Genomic DNA, 19297 nt, shown 5'->3' on the forward strand with positions numbered 1-19297 from the left:
GGCAGATTCTGTGCACACAGACCCAACAGAATAATAAAGGGTGTTCACCAAGATGTCAGAAGTAGGTTTAGGGAAAGTTTAATGCTTTTGGAAGTGTGGGGGGGTTGTTTAACTTGCATTTTTAATCCTGAAATATATTCACAGACACACACACACATGAAAGGATCCTGTAAACTGAAAAAAGAAAATGGTAAACACCACTTAAGTGGTATGTATCCAGAGAATCATTTACACTGAAAAAGAACAAATTGACAATGAATATATAATTCTCATAAATTCTACAAAACAAGTTACAGTGTACCAAAATATACATGAAGGCTAAAACTGAAAATATGAAGAGAAATTTATAAAAAAACAAGTAGTCTTCTTCAGGTCAAGCAGCCAAAAAAATAGAAGGACCTGAATAATAGTATTAATATAATTACTAATCTAGATAATTAGTCTGGATTATATAATTACAATATAATTAAATTAATTTAATAAATATATTGAATGATACACATGAAAACAGAAAATAACCTCTATTTTTCAGCACCCATGGCATACTTTTAAAAGTTTATTTAGAATTAGGCCACCTGGGAAGTTGCTAATTCATGCTTGTAACTACAACCTTATCAAGAATCCTAAGGACTTTAAAATGCAAACTAGCAAATTTAAAGTCCATCAAGAAGAAAAATAAGCAAGAGTAGCCAATAACTTTTTGAAAAAGCTGAACAAGTATAGCCTTGCCATACTGGATATTAAAATGTATCACAAAGCTACAATAACTAAAGAGCATCACACCAGCATAGGAAAAGACTGACTGATAGAAGAATGGAATAGAAATTCCAAAGGGACATCCAAATGTGTGTATGTATGTGAGTGTAACATTATATTATAAAGTTAATATTTTAAATCAGTGCAGAGAAAAATGGATAAATTTAGAGGCGAAACAAAATTAAGTCTCTACCTCAACATAAAATGAATTTTAGATGAATTCAAAGATTTCAATCAAAAATTTTATAAAAATAAAACTATAAAGTACTAGAAGAAAAGCAGTGATACATATTTTCATAATCTCTTCAATTTAGAAGGTTTTTCTAAATATGAACCAAAAATGGGAAAAAAAACCTGATTGGTTTATTTTTAAATTTAAAGTCTGAACATAAAAATGGGTTAAAAGGCATATTTACAAATGGTGAAAATTATTTGCAGCAAATATCACCAAAGTTTAAATAGCCTTAATGTATAAAAAGTTTATAGAAATCAGAGAACTCCCCAAGAGAAAAACGAGTATGTTATTTATAAAATACAGGTGCTATTTATAAAAGAAATAACAGATAAGAAATAAAGGTTCAAATTCACAAATAATCAATCAAATTAACAGAAGGGTTATATGCCATTTTTTAACCTACCAAATTATAGCTTTTTTTAAAGGTTGAGATCCAATATAAGGGTCAACAGGCAAAGTCATACTTGTGCGTGGAATTGTAAACTGGTTCAATACTGCGGGGGTAGAATATATATTTCAAATGCTTCAAAAATATTCAACTCTTTCTACTCAACAACTTTACTTCTAAGAATTTATCCTAAGGCAAAAAGGATTTATAGGGCTTCCCTGGTGGCACGGTGGTTAAGAATCCGCCTGCCAATGCAGGGGACAAGGGTTCGAGCCCTGGTGCAGGAAGATCCCACATGCCGCGGAGCAACTAAGCCCATGCGCCACAACTACTGAGCCTGTGCTCTAGAGCCCGTGAGCCACAACTACTGAGCCCGCGTGCCACAACTACTGAAGCCTGTGCGCCTAGAGCCCGTGCTCCGCAACAAGAGAAGCCACCGCAATGAGAAGCCCACGCACCACAACGAAGAGTAGACCCTGCTCGCCGCAACTAGAGAAAGCCCGTGCACAGCAACGAAGACCCAACGCAGCCAAAAATTTAAAAATTTTTTTAAGAAAAGGATTTATAAAGATGTAAAAACGATGGTAGTCACTGAGCAGTATTTGTGACAGCAAGAAAGCAGGAAGGACTTAAATGTCCAACAATATAGACCAGTTAAATAAACCATGGTACCTTAAAAACTCTGTTGAGGAAGACTATTGAAATGAAATGATATTAATTACACACTGTTAGGTAGGAGGGAAAAAGTAAACAACAATACAATAATGGTCTCATATTTGAAAAAATAATAATGAATGTTCATATGTGTTAAAACTCAAGCAGAAAACACATTTCTCAAAATGTTAACAGTAATTCTCTGTATGTTGATATTATAAGTAGGATTTTGTGTTCTCTTTGCCAATCTTTATTTTATAAATTTTTCCACAATCAACACGTACAACTTGCATAATAATTGTTAAAATAATAACAACAATAGAAGTAATATGTTGAAAATCGTTAAGCTTTATTCTCCTTTCAAAGAGCATTAATATGCTAGCTCTTTTTCTCCTCATCATGGAAGAAAGCACCATGAATTCCCATTAATGAAAAAAGACGTGGTTTCCCATCACCCTGAGGGACACTTTCAGTGGGATGATTACGCTGCTATGACAACAAGGGGAGGATGTGATATCACATAATGATCCAGTGACTGCAATGTCCCTGTCCCAATGCAGAGCTCTCACTGCCAGCTGGAAACCCAGCAGAGACCTCATTAAGAGCATCTGTTCGGTAATTACTAGAAGTTTCCCCTCATCATGCATCCAACTCTGAAGACAGCCCTACCGCAGAACTCCCAACTCCTGATTCACAGAGGGCTTCATCTCCCTCTTCTGTAGAGCGCAGACTGACAGCCACCAGAGATCCCGGTCAAGTGTTGGCACAGTCAGTAAATGCAACCTGGATCAACAGGGACCAGGAAAGAAGCAGCAGCCAGAGGACTTTCACTGAAGCAGACATAAAGTCTCAAGGTGTTTAGAATGTTTAAATATTGTCATTTCCATTAGAGAAAATCTAATACACCTCTAACCCACAGAAAGGAAGAACAAATAGCAGTGATCACATAGCAAGCTGGAGAATCAAGTGTAATATGAAAATGCATAATGAATTCTTCTATAATGAATATGCAATCCCAAGACCCTGTTCACACAGCGATCTGCACAGCGTTGGGGCAAATTGCTATAATGGAAAGAGCTAGACAAACCCGGTTTCAAGTCCCAACCCTACTACTTAATCTCCGAAGCCTCAGTTTCCTTACCTGTAAACTGAGAATAATAAGGTTTATAAAGGATTGCTGAAAATTAAATATAAAGCTCTGAGCCTAGTGCCTGGTACTCAAAAAAGGTTAGTTCCCCTAAAAAATTTTCACAGAAAACTAAATGGATAGGTCAATGAATTACTTGGTCTTGACTGGACCAAGGCAAAAATCTCCTAACTGGCCTCTCTCTCTGGCCACTCCTACTGCTAACCATTCATTACAAGCACATATGATGCTGTTCTTACACATGCCATTTTCTCTGCGTAGAATTTTCCCAGAATCTCTCCCCTTCCCATCCCCTCCTGAACCTCATCCAGTTCAGTGATTCCCAAACAAAACCACACATCAGAGTTACTTAGATGGCTTCCTAAAAATGCACATGCCCAGGTCCCACTCCATAACTACAGAAGCAGAATCTCCAAAGCATGGGGCCCAGAAATCTTTAACAACCTCCCCATTTGGTTCGTATGCAGCCAGCCCTGCCCTTGCAGTATCTGAAAACCACTGATATAGCTAATTCCTACTTCTTTAAAACTTGGTTTAAAACTGGGACTCTCGGGCTTCCCTGGTGGTGCAGTGGTTGAGAGTCCGCCTGCTGATGCAGGGGACACGGGTTAGTGCCCCGGTCCGGGAAGATCCCACATGCCGCGGAGCGGCTGGGCCCATGAGCCATGGCCGCTGAGCCTGCGCGTCCGGAGCCTGTGCTCTGCAACGGGAGAGGCCACAACAGTGAGAGGCCCGCATACCGCAAACAAAAAAAAACAGAAAAAAACTGGGACTCTCATACAAGCTGGTAGAATTGTAAAATGGTACAACCACTTTGGAAAACAGTTTGGCAGTTCATCAAAAGTTAAACATTAATTTATCATACAACCCAGAAATTCCACTCCTAGGAATCTACCCAAGAAAATGACAATACGTGTGCACACAAAGACTTGTATGTGAATGTTTATAGCAGCATTATTCGTAGTAGCCAAAATATGGAAACAGTGAAGTAATTATACATGGTAATGACTGCACAACTCTGTAAATTTACTAAAAATCATGAAGTGTACTTTTTAAATGGGTGAATTTTATGGTATGTAAATTGAATAAAAACTGAATAAAGCTGAATGAATGGAAGGGAAGGGGGAGGGAAAAGGTAGACAAGACAAGACAGGAAAAAACTGGGTCCAAACTCCTGCAGGCAGTGAGCCCCTCCTGCGCTTGTGTTACCCTTGTTCTTCATAAATCCCTCAAACAACACTTGGCCCATGGATGTTATTTTTTTATCAGTCTCCTCACAAGCCCACACACTTTTCAAGAATGAGAAAATTGTCTAATGTCTCCTTATATTTGCAGGGCAGTCAAAGGGCACCCAGCAAATGTTTGTAAGAGAAGGAATGAGTGGCTGACCGAGCTTTCTGTTGAAATAAACTCTAAGAAACATTCTAGTCCTAAGACCTTCATACCCAGTTGCCTCCCCCATTCAAGGTCATAAACCCTCTCACTGGGAGGTTGAGAGGAGATGCTGGATGTCCCAAAAGTGCTTTGAATTTCTACCAAAGGCATGTGCCACAGGTGTAAGGCCCTTCCTCTGACATCTCCCATGCATGGCCAGGCTCACACACAACCATGTTAGCTTCAGATGCCCCGGATTCAAGCCCTGGGCTCTTCATTTCCCAGGGCAAGTGTCTGTTTCCTCATCAGAAAATGGGGAATTAAATGAGCTAGTGCTTTCAAAGCCCTTAGAATACTGCTTGGCAAACAGCAAATGCTCAATCACAGAGAGAGAGAAGATAAGTGTATGTGGTGTGTGTGTGTTTGTACATAAAATGTGTGTGTGTATAACTGGTGAGACAGCATTGCCCAAACAGGCCACACTGTGAGATGCTCAGATAAGTTTCACCTGGCTCGCGAGGTATCCAGGTTGAAGAAGCCAAGAACAGCGCAAAAGAGGGCCAAGGGGGCTTCCCTGGTGGTGCAATGGTTGGGAGTCCGCCTGCCAATGCAGGGGACACGGGTTCGTGCCCCAGTCCAGGAAGATCCCACGTGCAGTGGAGAGGCTAGGCCCGTGAGCCATGGCCACTGAGCCTGCGCGTCCAGAGCCTGTGCTCCGCAATGGGAGAGGCCACAGCAGTGAGAGGCCCCCGTACTGCAAAAAAAAAAAAAAAAAAAGAGAGAGAGCCAAGGCACTAAGAGAGAGAGGGAGCTGAGTAATTTTAAATGTCCATGCATACAATTAAGTTTTAAAATGCAGATAACAGAACAACATGGATGATCCCATTTAAATATAAAACTGCTATAGAATATTATGTGAATTTAAGATAAAAAAATATGGAAGTAGATTCACCTAAATATTAACAGAGGTCATCTCTGGATAATGAGTTTTTCTTTCCTGAGTTCCCAAAATGAATACGGATCATTTTTATAGGCAAATGAAATTAATAATCCCATCTTCATTGTGTTTAAAAAATGAATTAAGTGATTAGGAAAGTGAAGAAAGCCTCCTGCCCCACAGACCACCTGCCTCTCTGGCAGCCTGAAAGTTTTCCTGGTTTGCTCCGAAGAGAGAATGAATTCTCAGAAGGGTATAGGAGGGCCCAGATACAGAGGAGGAACACCATGTGCACGGTAGTTGCCCGTTATGACCCAACAGCGGGACCAGTCAACAAACACTCACACAGTGATTCGCCCCAGTGCAGCCAGCCCTTGCATTTGTGAACACAAATCTGATCAAGTCACTTCTGCTTAAAACTCTTAGTTGCCTCCCACTGCTCTTGGGGAAAAGACCAAACCCTTCAGCTGGTCCACAAGAACCTCTGCCCACCTTTCCGGACTCTTCTTAACCCATATTCCTCCTCTACCCACCCTCCAGGCGCAGGGCCTGGGCTGCCCGCTCCATCTGGATGCTTCCCCACCTCCTTCTCCCACCCCCTTCATCAGGGGAGCCCACCCCAACGCCCCCCGGACTAGGTTCCATGCCATTTCCGGGCACTGGAACAGCACCCCAGCCATTCCATCAGAGCACAGTTACACTACTGTGGGCTCCACTGGACTGGTCAGTTTGACTCACATTGTATCCCTACTGCCTAACACAATAGCTGGCATGTGGTGGGCACCCCATAAAGAAAGGCCAAGTGAATGATTACCATCCACGGGTAGGCAGAGACACTGCAAAGTGTGAGCCTAGAGAAAAGACCAGATCACAGAAGGCCTGCAAGCCTTACCTGGGAATGTGGGCTTGATCCTGCATGCGACGGGAAGCTACTAGACAGTTTTGTTTTGTTTTGTTTTTTTGCGGTACGCGGGCCTCTCGCTGTTGTGGCCTCTTCCGTTGTGGAGCACAGGCTCCGGACGCGCAGGCTCAGTGGCCATGGCTCACAGGCCCAGCCGCTCCGTGGCATGTGGGATCTTCCCGGACTGGGGCACAAACCCGTGTCCCCTGCATCAGCAGGCAGACTCTCAACCACTGTGCCACCAGGGAAGCCCTACTGGACAGTTTTAAACTGCAGGGCAGCAGGATCAGCTGTGTGTTCCAGAAGAACATTCTAGCTGTGGTGCTGAGAGGCGTTTGGAGGGGAGGCAAGTTGGGGAGGTGGGGAGACCACTTGGAAATATTGCAGTAGACTCGGGGAGAGAAAAGGGGGTCTAAACTAAGGCAGGGGAGGTGGAGGGCAAAGTATGAAGAGGAAAGAGCTTAGAGAAGAAAATCCACAGGACCTGATGACTGACTAGATGTAGTGACACAGAAAAAGGAATCTATTAAGATGGTTCCCAGATTTCTGCTTCAGATGCATGAGCTTTCCAAAATGCAGGAACTGGATTTAGGTCACTGCTCTTGAAATAAGTCACTTTGACTTTTGAAGCCCCCTTGAAATGCAGCTGCACATAGTTCTCTTGCAGGGTTATTGGTAGAATCAAATGAGTTGCTGTTTGGGAAAGTGCTTCACAAATGGTAAAACCTTATTATTATCATCATCAACATGGGGGTAACAGCTTAAAAAACAACTGCATAATCACCTCCAGAAAACAGCTTCCTTGGGGGACTTCCCCGGTGGCACAGCAGTTGAGAATCCGCCTGCCGATGCAGGGGACATGGGTTCGGGCCTGGGTCTGGGAAGATCCCACATGCCACAGAGCAACTAAGCCCATGCGCCACAACTACTGAGCCTGCACTCTAGAGCCCGCGAGCCACAACTACTGAAGCCCACATGCCGCAACTACTGAAGCCTGCATGCCTAGAGCCCGTGCTCCGCAACAAGAGAAGCCACCGCAGTGAGTAAGCCCACGTACCACAATGAAGAGTAGCCCCCGCTCGCCAGAACGAGAGAAAGCCGGCACGCAAAAACGAAGACCCAACACAGCCAAAAATAATTAATTAGTTAATTAATTAATTTTTTAAAAAGAACAGAACAAATACTTGGAATAAATCTGAAAGAAGTTGTGCAAGACCACTATTCAAAAAAAAAAAAAAAAAAAACCAGCCTCCTTGGAATAGTCACCAAGACCAGGCTTATAGTCTTACACAACTGGCCAAATTTCTGCATCTTTTAAACTTCTAAACAGTTAGCCTCATGAATGACCCAGATAAGAAAAGAAGAAAAGGCATTTGCTGGAAAGTTGGGTTTCTCTGGGGCCCAGCACATGGCTGGGATCTGGTCCGGTTCAGAGTGCTGTCAGTTCTCTCTTTAAGAGATGCTGGATTCCCCTTCAATACTTACTGACTTGACAAATTTTGAAAATCTAAACTTCCAACTGTTAAAGAAAGATGAGTCAATAAGTCTTTCTTGGACATTGTATACTAATGACTTTAAAATAGAAATCCATCCACTTTCCCACTCGCTGCCTAAATCCCATGTGTTCATTTGGGATCCCCAGGCGTCAGGAGTACATCAATGCCAGCCTTTTCCGGGGGCCTCTCAGAGAGATGAAGTTTCCAAAGGGCTGGAGGGTTCCCATACTTTGTATCACAGGCGAACATCTAACCCAGCCAAAATGCCTTCAGGTTTGGCTAAGGAAGCTAAGGAAGGAGAATAGAGAAGGGAAAGACATTAAGATTTATAAGTACCTGGGATGGTCTCACTACTAGGCCAAGCACTTTATAAATGGCATAATCGAATATAGATATTATTATTCCTACTTTACAGGATTCAGAAAGGTGAAGACTGTAGTCAGATATCTCATCAATGGTGAACATCAGCAATTCAACTTCTGGTTTGTGCAAAAAAAAAAAAAAACAAACAGTCGATCCCTAGTTCCCCGACCAGGGATCGAACCCGTGCCCCCCGCAGTGGAAGCTCGGAGTCTTAACCTCTGGACCGCCAGGGAAGTCCCTAGAGGTCCCTTTTTAAAGGTTAAACAAACGCTGGTAGTTAGTAGTGACGCAAGTCCAGCATAGCTGATCCTTCTCCTACTTTCTTCTCCAAGCCCAGGGAATCACACCTGAGCCACTCTAAGCCGTTATCAAGAAGAGAGGAAGCACAGCTGTCTGGAGAAGCAAAGCGAAAAGGCAGGAATCAGCAAATCAATTAACGTGATTTCCTCTCCGAGAAACGAACCTCGGCAGCAGTGTTAGTGGACTAATACTCATAGATGGAGTCTTGAGTGGTTTGGACCTTTGTCCGGCAGATACTGGCCTCCAACAGGTAAAAACCAACTTCCAGCAGTTCGACTTCCAAGACCCCCGCAGGCCCCTTGGGGAAGGCCTGGTTCTCAGGCCAAGCTGCTGCCACACTCCAGAGCCTGCCTGCCAAACAGCACAGGAAGTGCCAGGCAGCTCTCCCCAGAGTAGCTGGCACCAATTACCCAGAGCCAGCTGGAAACACTCATCTGGGCTCCAGATCCCTGGCCTGATGGGAAATCCTACACTAAAACAAAGACAGCCTTGCAGCCACACCAGCACCCAACATAAGTGGCTGGTCGGGGGCTATGAGAGGCAGCCAGGGGGCAGGCCGGGGAGCACCAGCCAAGGAAGCAGCTGTGGGTCCGGGAGACTTGCCCACTCCCTGATTTCAGAGCCTCTCCACAGTCACAACCAACAGCTACCAATTACTGGGCATCTAGAGTATGCTGGGTTCCATCGTTGCCCATCCTACTGAATCCCCCCAACAACACAACAAAGAAGGAAGTGTTATCCTCATTTACAAATGAGGGACCCAAGGCTCAGAAAGATTGATGCTCTTTCCCGCAGTCACAGAGACAGGAAGCCCCAGGGCTGGATCTAGAGCCTGGGTCTTCTGCCTCTCCTTCCTTTCCACATAACATCCTGACCTAGGAGAGCTAACCACCTAAAAAGGGCCTGGCAGTTAGGGACTCACTCTGCAAAGCCATCACAAGTGACACACTAAGTCCTAAAAGATGATTAACTGGTTAAGAAGATGGGAACATTTGTAGGTCCACCATGGCTTCATCAAGAACAACTGTACAGCACTGGGATGCCAACGTCCAAGAACACACAGAAGTGAATGTCTTTTGGCAGGAAATGCCAGTTTTGAACAACAGAAAGCAGAAGACCAAGGTCATCCTTACAGCTTTTCAAGGAACAGCATAAATGGGTGTTTGATCAAGCAGGACTCAGAGATGGTTATTATTATCTTCATGTTAATAATATTGTTATGGAAATTTATTATTATTATTACTACATACAGTATGGATATTATAATAATAATATGGAGAAATATCATAACATTTTATAGAGAACTTACTATGTACCAGGTGCTGTTCAGAGTGCTTGATGTACAGTAACTCATTTAATCCTCCAACACCCTAGGAGACAGGTAATATAATTATCTCTATTTAACAGGTGAGCACATTGAGATACAGAATGGGTAAGTAACTTGTCCAAGGTCACAGTGATCACACAGCTAATAAACTGTGAAGCCAAAATTCAAACCAAGGTAGTCAAACTCCAGAATCCATACTCTCAACCTCTATACCTACTGCCTCTCAAATACAGCAAACATTTATAAAGCAGGATCCATGCTAGGTGCTTCCATGACTATTATCTATTATCACATTTACTGTTCATTACAAACAAATCTAGCAACACGAACGGAAGCCATGAAGGCTTCATAACACGTCAGAATGGAGCTAACCCTGCAGGCAAGCAGAAACACTTGGAAATCTCCACCCAGCCCCCCATTTCTTATTGGGATTTGATACCACAAAGGTGAAACAGCTGGAAGGCCCAGGCAGCTACACATTGACTTGTCTTTGGTTAGAGCTCAGCGGTTATCAAACTTCACTAGGAGTACAGTGAATTACCATACAAAGTTGTGTACACAAAATCTAGTCTACTTACTTCAAGAATAATTTCAGCTCTTTGCTAGCCCTACATTCAATTTGCCTCTGCGTTGTTCTGAACTCTGCAAATTTCTTTCACCAGAAATCCTGAGAGTGTCAAACTTAGCCATTCCCCTGCACCTTCTGGCTCTGGGACAGCTATGGTGGCCTTCAGGACTCAAAGCTCACTGCCTTCCCTTCCTGGAGTGGCAGGAATCACAGAGATTTTTGTACCCAACCAGCTCACTTACAGGTGGAGAAACTGTCGCCCATGTTAAGCGACTTGCCCAGGATTACAGAGCGAGTTAGGAAGAAACTAACCCTAACTTTCAATTCTGAGTCTGATACATGTCTTCCACTACACTGCAATTTTTTTCCCCTGTGGTTCCCCTGGCTCTTCTACAGTGTTATATTCAGCAAATGTTTATTAACCCCCAATAATAATAGTGCTATAGACTGATTTTGTGTCCCTTCAAAATTAATATGTTGTAACCTAATCCCCACTGTGATGGTACTAGGTGGTGGGGCCTTTGGAAGGTAATTAGGTCATGAGGGTGGAGCCTCATAAATGGGATTAGCGCCCTTATAAAAGAGACCCCAGGGCTTCCCTGGTGGTGCAGTGGTTGAGCGTCCACCTGCCGATGCAGAGGACACAGGTTCGTGCCCCGGTCCGGGAAGATCCCACATGCCGCGGAGTGGCTGGGCCCGTGAGCCATGGCCGCTGAGCCTGCGCGTCCGGAGCCTGTGCTCCGCAACGGGAGAGGCCACAACAGTGAGAGGCCCGCGTACCAGAAAAAAAAAAAAAGAGAGAGACCCCAGAGAACTCCTTCACCCCTTCTGCCATGTGAGGACAGCCCACAGTGAGAAGACAGCCCTCTATGAACCAGAAGCAGGCCCTCACCAGACACCAAATCTTCCCAGCCTCCACAGCTGTGAGAAATACATTTCTGTTAAGCCACCCAATCTGTGGTATTCTGTTATGGTAGCCTGAATGGACTAAGGTAATGCCTAGGAGCTCGGCTTGCATTATCTCATTTAATTGCCCAACCCAGCAAGGTTGATACTATATTTATTATGTCCATTTTACAGCTTAAGACACTAAACTTTAGCCATTTGATGCCACCTCTCCAAGATCATGGCAAAAGATGAGGTTCAGAATCTGAACCCCAAGTGTCTTAACTCCAGAGCTTATTATATTCTGGACTCTGTGAGGTCCAATTTCACCATCCCGGTCCCCTTTTCTTTCTGTGTCCTACAGCCAATCCCCAAGTTCAGAAGCTCTTTCCTGCAGTGCTGCTCTCCCCACTACCCACAACGTCCCCATGGCCCCAGGTGGACTGTGCCCATTGCTCTGCTAGGTCCATGAGGCTTGGTAGACATGCCAGGGACACCGTGTGGCCCCAGAAGGTGCATCGGTCCATGAGAGGGCAGGAGAGTGTCCAGTGCCCACTCTGCTCTTGTTCCCATCTGGCGTCAGGGGCCAGCATACAGTACAGGGTTTCCTGGTGGCCACTCCCACACCAGCACAGACCAGTAGTGACCCACGTCTAAGCCTGCCCCAGAACACACCCACAAACCCTCAGGATCACACCACCGACCCTCACCTACTCGCAGCCAGAGCCAGCTCTAGTCAGTATAATTTCAGGGGAAGGGAAGGGTTGCTGAGCAAACACGCAGTGTGACAGCAGGCACTGTGCATAGAACTTCACTCCCCAGGCCGCGTTCACACACGAGGAAGGTGTCACTAGCCCCGTTTATTCTAAGAAGGAAACCAAGGCTCAGAGAAGCTAACTGACTTGCCTGACCAGCACAGTAAGTCTTTGTGTGACTCCAAAGCCCAGGGTTTCCCACTACAAATGCCCTCTCTCAGCTGACAGACATCCCTAAAACTATGCACTCCAATTGCTGGCTGACAATCAGAACCCCGTCATGAGAGCCTCATTCCTCAAGCTTCCCCTTGTTGAAGTGCAAATGCTGTGCAGAGGGGTGCACAAGTTTTAACCAGTATTTAAGTCTCCCCTAATAACAAGAAGCATTTTAACGGCATTTCAGGGTTAACCAACAAATTTTTCATGCAAATCTTCACTTGATCCTCACCACATCCCGTAACTAAGGATCACACTCCGCATCTGACATGTGAGGAACTGAGGCTCAGACGCAGGAGTGGGGATGGAGGGGGGCAGCTGAGAGCCAGAGTACAGACTGCAGTCCCAGTCTGCGTGAGCCCTCAGTCCACACACCACCTCACCTCACTCTGCTCCAGTCTTCCCAGGGATGTGAGAAGGAGGGAATTAGGGCAACGGGCACTGGGAGGTGGCGGTAGGACAGTGTGCCTTGGATCCTTATTCAGTTCCTTGCAACGCACCATCACCCGCAACCAGGCGTAAAATGCCCAAAGGTCTCGCCTCCACCCAGACAAACTAGCAGGCAGACGTGACACTCAGCCAAGAGAGCACTGAGACCGGTCTGGGCTGAGAAAGTCCCCAGCCATACACACCAAGGGAGGCCAGGGGCCGCTATGCCTGGGCTGGAGAGGGGCCACACCCCTGGTGCATGCAGCCCCATCACCCCAGACACCCACGGAGCCCTGCCCACACAGAACCCCTGTGAAAGGAGCATCCTCCAGCAGACCTCCCCACTTAGTGGGGCTTCCCAGCACCCGGCAGTCCCAGGGTGGGACAGGGAACCCTCACTCCTAGCCCCTTGGGCTTCTGATTGCTGTCTAGGGGCCCCTTGTTTTTCCTCCTCTGGGACAACCCTGCAGAGAGAAACTCAAGGGAGCCAGTGGCAGCTGCTACAGGAAACATATCCCTCTGTTAGCAACACTTCTTCAGTACAGGCCTAGAATTTTCCACAACACCACCGGGTTCATTTCTGAAGGAGGCAGCTTCTTTTCCATACGTCCCACCAACTTCACATCCTCCCAGCCTATGGCTTCACCCACTTCCTTCTGACACCCTGGAGGTCATTCATCGCCGAGGGGAGAAGGGGAAATGAGGATACCCTGAGCCCAATTTTCTCAGCTATAAAATGAGTGGTGAGTAGCACCAAGGGAGATTGAGGGAGGCCCCCTCAGGCGGCTGAAAAAAAAAAAAAAGTGCTTTTGTTTTCTGCGGACATACTTCACTTCGGGGGAAAAGGTGTGTGCTTATATTTCAGGCAGCCTTATGAGAAAGTAAGAAACTGCAAATCCACTGAATACAAACCCAAACATATAACCAAGCCCCTGAAGACGAGGAAAGTTCTTCTGGAAACCAGCGATACTGCAACTCCCGCAACAACCATTCATTTCATATTCAAATGCGAGCTCACAGTCAAGCTACACTTGAACCTCTACATATGGGCTTCAATTAATGTTAACAGTTACAATCGTTGGCTGCAATCGTAACTTCAGTGGTTTCCTAGGGACGGGACCCTCAAATCACGAAGGCTGATTTGAAAGTAGTGCTTTCTGGATGTGGCATGTGTTCAAGCTCATGGTCTCGTTTCCCAGACCTCTTGATTGCATACCTGATTTCATGACCTGAGAACATCATACAGAGAGGACACAAGACCATTTCCCAGGTACATGAGGGGAGTGCTGAACAGGCGGCCCTGGTGGGAGGTGGATTAACAAGCCTATTTCTTCAACCTGATCTTCCTCTCAGGAGCAGCCCTCCCCTACCTGTGACAATGGTCCATCTTTTTCTGGTTTTGCCCCAGCCTGTGCTCGCTCATCAGACCTTGGCAAACTCCGTGACCTGTCCTCATCAGGACGATGAGCTGGTCCCAAGCTCAGGCACAAATAAAATCCACCATGGGAGGGAGCACGGTTGGGACAAACCCTGGGCTGAGGAGTCAGGGCAGATGTCGTCTGAACCCAACCCTGCTACTTCCTAGCTTGTGACTTCTGGCAGATTACTTCCTCTCGGAGTCTCAGGAGCTTCTCCTAAAATGGGGGTCATGACACGTACCTTTCAGAGTCGTTGTGAAAGGTGGTCAAATGAGCTGAGTAGAGCACCTAGTTCAGTGCCTGGCCCACACCCCATAGCTATGCATGGCAAATGGCAGGGCCTGTTCTTCGTGCAGCCTTGACCATCAGTGTCCCAGAGTCCCTGCAGCCAGGGCATAGGCCAGCTCAGGAGCCCCAGGCTCCCATGTCAGAGGGAACCCTCACAGGGTTTCTCCCTGGGGGTGTCCCTGGCGTTTAGGGCAATTCCTCACTGTGCAGGACTTCCCTCACACTGCAGAACATTGAACCCCTCTGCTCTCTGCTGTCTGTAGAGCCTGTCCCCAGCCCCCTAGAACTCAACTACTAATAGTGTACCATATGTGTCCAAACACCCCTTGGGGAGTATCATTCCTGGCAGAGAACCACAGCTGAAGCCTTCTCCCTGCCAATCTGAACCACAAGTCTCTGAGCCAGATGCCTCCTCTTATCCCAGAGACAACCATTTAACAGAGAGAAGTTCTGTCAGGAGCCCTCCAAGGAAACATGATTCTTGACCTTGCCACAGGGGTGGGTCACACCTCCCCTTCTGAAGAACCGTCAAGACCCCCATTGTCCTCAAAAGCCTCTCCTGGTAAAAATCTCTTGACTCGCCAGGACCATAACATAAATTCCTTTAGTAAAGTTCTTTGACCTGGAAATTTTACATAATTAACAGACTGGAAGAGAAGGTGATTCTTGATGACAGAATGTCAGACACTTGAGAAAGGGAGTGATCTGGGCACCAGGATCTCTTCAGGATTCTTCTCTCATGTGGTAAGAGGGGGGCTGTCCACCTATTCCACCCTGCTGAAACCATGGGACAAGCTGGCAACCATGGGCATGGGCTACAAGATATCTGTATGTCCTGAAATCAAGTCCTACCTGCCACACGCTGACGTTGCAGTAATATGAAGTCCCCTGCTCAGAAAAAAATGTCACATAACGTATATGACAGACAGCACTTGCAAATCATACACACACACGTACATGTTTGTATATAATGCGTATTATTATACATATTAATTATATAATTATTATGTAATTAGTATATTGTATAATATATAGTGATTATAATTATATATTATGTATAATTAATATATTGATTATATGTATAACTAACATGTATTATGTACATTAAGAGTATAGTTGACTCTTGAACAACTCAGGGGTTATGGTTAGTTGAAAATCTGCATTATAACTAACCGTCAGCCTTTCCTATATATGATTCCTCCATATCCCCAATTCCACATCTGCAGATTCAGCCAACTGCGGATCGTATAGTACTGTAATATTTACTAGAGAAAAAAATTCTCGTATAAGTGGACCTGCGCGATTCAAACCCAGTTGCTCAAGGGTCAACTGTACTTGCAAATTAAAAATAAATGATGAAATTCCCCCAGAGGAAAAACATACAGGCAAAGAACATAAAATGGCAATTTCACAAAAGAAGTGAAATAACATGTGGAAGTAAGATACTACCTTCCACCTCTCAAACCAACAGCTTTTGAAAAATTATAGTGTCCAGTCTCATGAGAGTGTGTGAGCACCTGATACGTTGCTGATGGGAGTGTAAGTTGGTATTTCCAGAGGGCAGTTGAGCAATATGTTTTAAAATCCCTAAAAATATACATAGTCTTGGACCAAGCAATCATACTTCTAGAAATTTATTCTCAGAACTATTAATGGATGTACTCAAAGATTGAGCCTGTTTTCATTGTCTGTTATGGTAAAAATTAAAAGCAACCTAAATAGCCAACAACAGAAGATTTTTTAAATAAAAACTTTGTATATAGCTTGAAACAAAGCTATTATGATATTAAATAACATTACCAAACATTATGACTGCATTTTGTTAAAAAAACTGTGTATATACAAAAAAAAGTACTGGAAGTCTATACAAGAAATATTAATAATGTTTAGCAACGGGTGATAAAATTACAAGTGATTTTCTTTCTTTCTTTTTGAATATCTGTGTTTGCTAAAATGTCTACATTGGCCTAAAACTTCTAAAATGTCTCTTATGGCATTTAGTAGCTTCTACTTTGTAAAATGTTATGTATGAACACATCGCATCACCCCAAGAGTACAAATTCCTGAAACACTAGGTTCTAAGTCTGATTCATCATCATAAACTCCCCATGATATTAGCTTAGGGCCTCGAATAATTACAACAATTACCATTTATTGAATGTTTGCCACATGGCAGGCATTGTATTAAATTGTATCTTTTAATACAGTAAAATTCAATAAGCATTTTTTGAAGAAGGGAGGAAAGGAGGAGGGCAGATGGAAAGGAGTGAATGAATAAACGCCCAAAGGTCTGAAACAAGCTGGCAGCTCTCTCACCAGGAAGTGACCTGCTCACTTTTGAGGTCCCTTCTGACTAGCAGACCACACCAATGTGCCAGGCCATTTCCTCTAGTGAAGATGGGAGCAAAAAGAGGGGCGGGGAGGACTACATTGTAAACCTGGGTTTTAGAAGCCACACTTTCTGGAAGATAAGATTTCACAGGGAACTCAGTGCTTTGTGACCGCCTGGAAGGGTGGGATAGGGAGGGTGGGAGGGAGGGAGACGCAGGAGGGAGGAGATATGGGAAAGTGTGTATATGTATAGCTGATTCACTTTGTTGTGGAGCAGAAAGTAACACACCATTGTAAAAAAAAAAAAAAAAGATTTCACGGGGAACTGCCAGGTAAAACTTCAAAATCATTTTTGGGAGCTTCCTTATCAGATTCAAAAAAACTAATATTAAGACGGCAAAGGCCTTTTAATGAATCACTTTTGACCTTGGCAACCTTTAATTCATTCCTACAAAAACTCCCAAGCACCCACCATCACCATTATGAAAGATAAATTAGACACAGTCTCATCCTTAAGGAATCCGTAATGCAAGAGGACGACGAATAGTTGCTGAAATAAGTGATTCAAGGCCGGGTGTGAGCTCTCACAGAGGACTAAGAGGCTGAGAGGAGTGCAGAGGGAGAAATTCTTTCTGATGGGGAAGGAGAGCAGAGGAGGTGGCAAGTGAGAGCCAGGATAGACAAGATTTCTCAGTGCAGAGTTGGGGGAAATGGCATTCCTGGCTGAGGGCACAGCCTGAGCAGAGGCTCTGAGGGGTGGGATGTGGGCAAACAATCATGAGTGTGTGGAAGAAACAGGTTTGAAGTGACAGCTGAGGCAGGAAAAGCAAGTTCAAGCCAGAATGGAGAGGCTTGGGAAGCAGGCAAAGGAGTCTAGACTTAATTCTGGTAATCCTTGTTCAGCCCATGCCCCCCAAATCTTGGGCCACTTCATTAGAAGGAGCAAAAGTGGTCCAGAGATGAGCTCCTGTCCATCAGCCTCTTCTTGCCCCTGGCAAATTCCTGCTACACTTCCAAAAAGCACATTAATACACCCCTCACTTTCAAAGGCTCTGGGGTGAAGTTCAGATTTAAAGCCATAGTGACCTGAGCACACACAGAAGTAGAAATGCTGAAGCAGCTCCTTGACACCTGGCTCTGCCCTGCCATTCTCCAGACTCTGACATTGCAGAGAGGAAGCTGCCCTGGCTTAGCCCATCTCCTGGGAAGATGAGGAGGCAGTGCCTGGACCAGCTGGTGTGCAGCACAGAATGGGCAGTAAAAGCACCGAGAACTGAGCTCTTCAAATTCAGCCTCCAGAGGGTCAGCCCTGTGGTCCCGCTCCCCCTAACAGCCATGAAGACACCCCCAGCCGCCTCTGGTACCCCTCTTGGTAAAGGGCTTGGGAAAGGAGCCACTAGGAGTCCAGAGGACAGCAGACAGGTTTTTCTCAAATATTTCAGTAGCATGATACATCCTTCCCTCCCTGCCTTCTCTCTCTCTCTCTCTCTCTCTCTCTAAATGTGCCTCTTTTTCTGCTTTATCTTCACTCTCTCCCTCCCTCCCTCCTTCCTGTCTTTGTCTCTCTCTCCTCGTGTCCCTTTCTCTTCTTGCTTCAATTTTTGTAGAACCTATCCTTCAATCTCTTTCTCTGAATCCCTCTATCTCTATGTGTCTGTCTCTCGAAGCCTCTGCCTCTCTGTTTCTATAACTGTCTCCACGTCTTTGACATTCTATCAGTCAGTCTCTGTCTTGGCACCTCCGACTTTGTATTGCTGACGTGCTGTCTACGTGTTTCTACCAACGTCTGTGTCTAGATGTCTCTGTCATTCTGTCTCTCTATGTGTCTCTGTGTCTCTGTCTTAGTGCCTATCATGCCCACGTCTTTCTGTCACTCTCACTCCCGGTATTTCCATCTCTCTGTCTCCATCTCTGTCTCTATCCCTCCTCTCCCGGCTTGTGTTACTAAAATCACAGAGAGGAAATCGAGCAGTTCCAAAAGCTGTGACCCTAAAAACCAGCTTCAGCGGGAGGCCGGGTTAGAGCGGCGGGAGGGGCACCGCGGGGACAGCCCCGGTGAGGCGGCCGGGCCACACACGCGACTTCCCGGCCCCGTTGCCCCTCCCCGGGTCTCCCGCCTGGCGAGCGCCTCGCCTCGCCTCGCCTCGCCTCGCCTCGCCTCGCGGCCCAGCCCGACCCCGAAGACCCTCGGCGCCACCTGAGAGGGGGTTTGCCCCAAACGGGAGTAGAACAACAGAGGGCGGAAAGTTCTCACCGATGGTGAAGCTGTAGCCATCGATGCTGAAAGTGGCACTCCGGCATTTTTTGAAGCCCTCTTTCCTGTTGCTGGCGTCCGTCATGGCTCGGCCGACGGCGTCCCGGGGTCCCCCGCGGCGGAGCGCGCAGCCCCGCGCCGGCGCCCCGCGCTCGGCCGCGTCCCCTCCTCCGGCGCGCCGCGCGCTGTCCCCGCTGCTCCGCCGCTCGCTGCGAGCGGAGCGCGCCGGCTGCAGGCGCCGCGACCGCGAGGTCGACTAACGAACGCACTAGGCA

General features: G+C 45.8%; 1 protein-coding gene across 2 annotated transcripts in view; it reads right to left on the reverse strand.

The window, feature by feature from the left end:
- The window catches only part of PDE1C (phosphodiesterase 1C), a 565059-nt gene that overhangs the window by 466150 nt on the left and 79612 nt on the right, over positions 1 to 19297 (reverse strand). Inside the window, exon 1 of one of the 2 annotated variants that reach the window (XM_065884421.1) lies at positions 19023 to 19107. The exons of the other annotated variant lie outside the window; for it this stretch is intronic. Within the exon in view, the coding sequence (XP_065740493.1) occupies positions 19023 to 19107 (85 nt within the window). Of the gene's footprint in view, positions 1 to 19022; positions 19108 to 19297 lie in introns of those variants that run through there. 2 annotated transcript variants of the gene reach the window in all.

The sequence above is a fragment of the Phocoena phocoena genome, chromosome 9 (assembly GCF_963924675.1).
Source record: "Phocoena phocoena chromosome 9, mPhoPho1.1, whole genome shotgun sequence".
Lineage (NCBI taxonomy): Eukaryota > Metazoa > Chordata > Mammalia > Artiodactyla > Phocoenidae > Phocoena > Phocoena phocoena.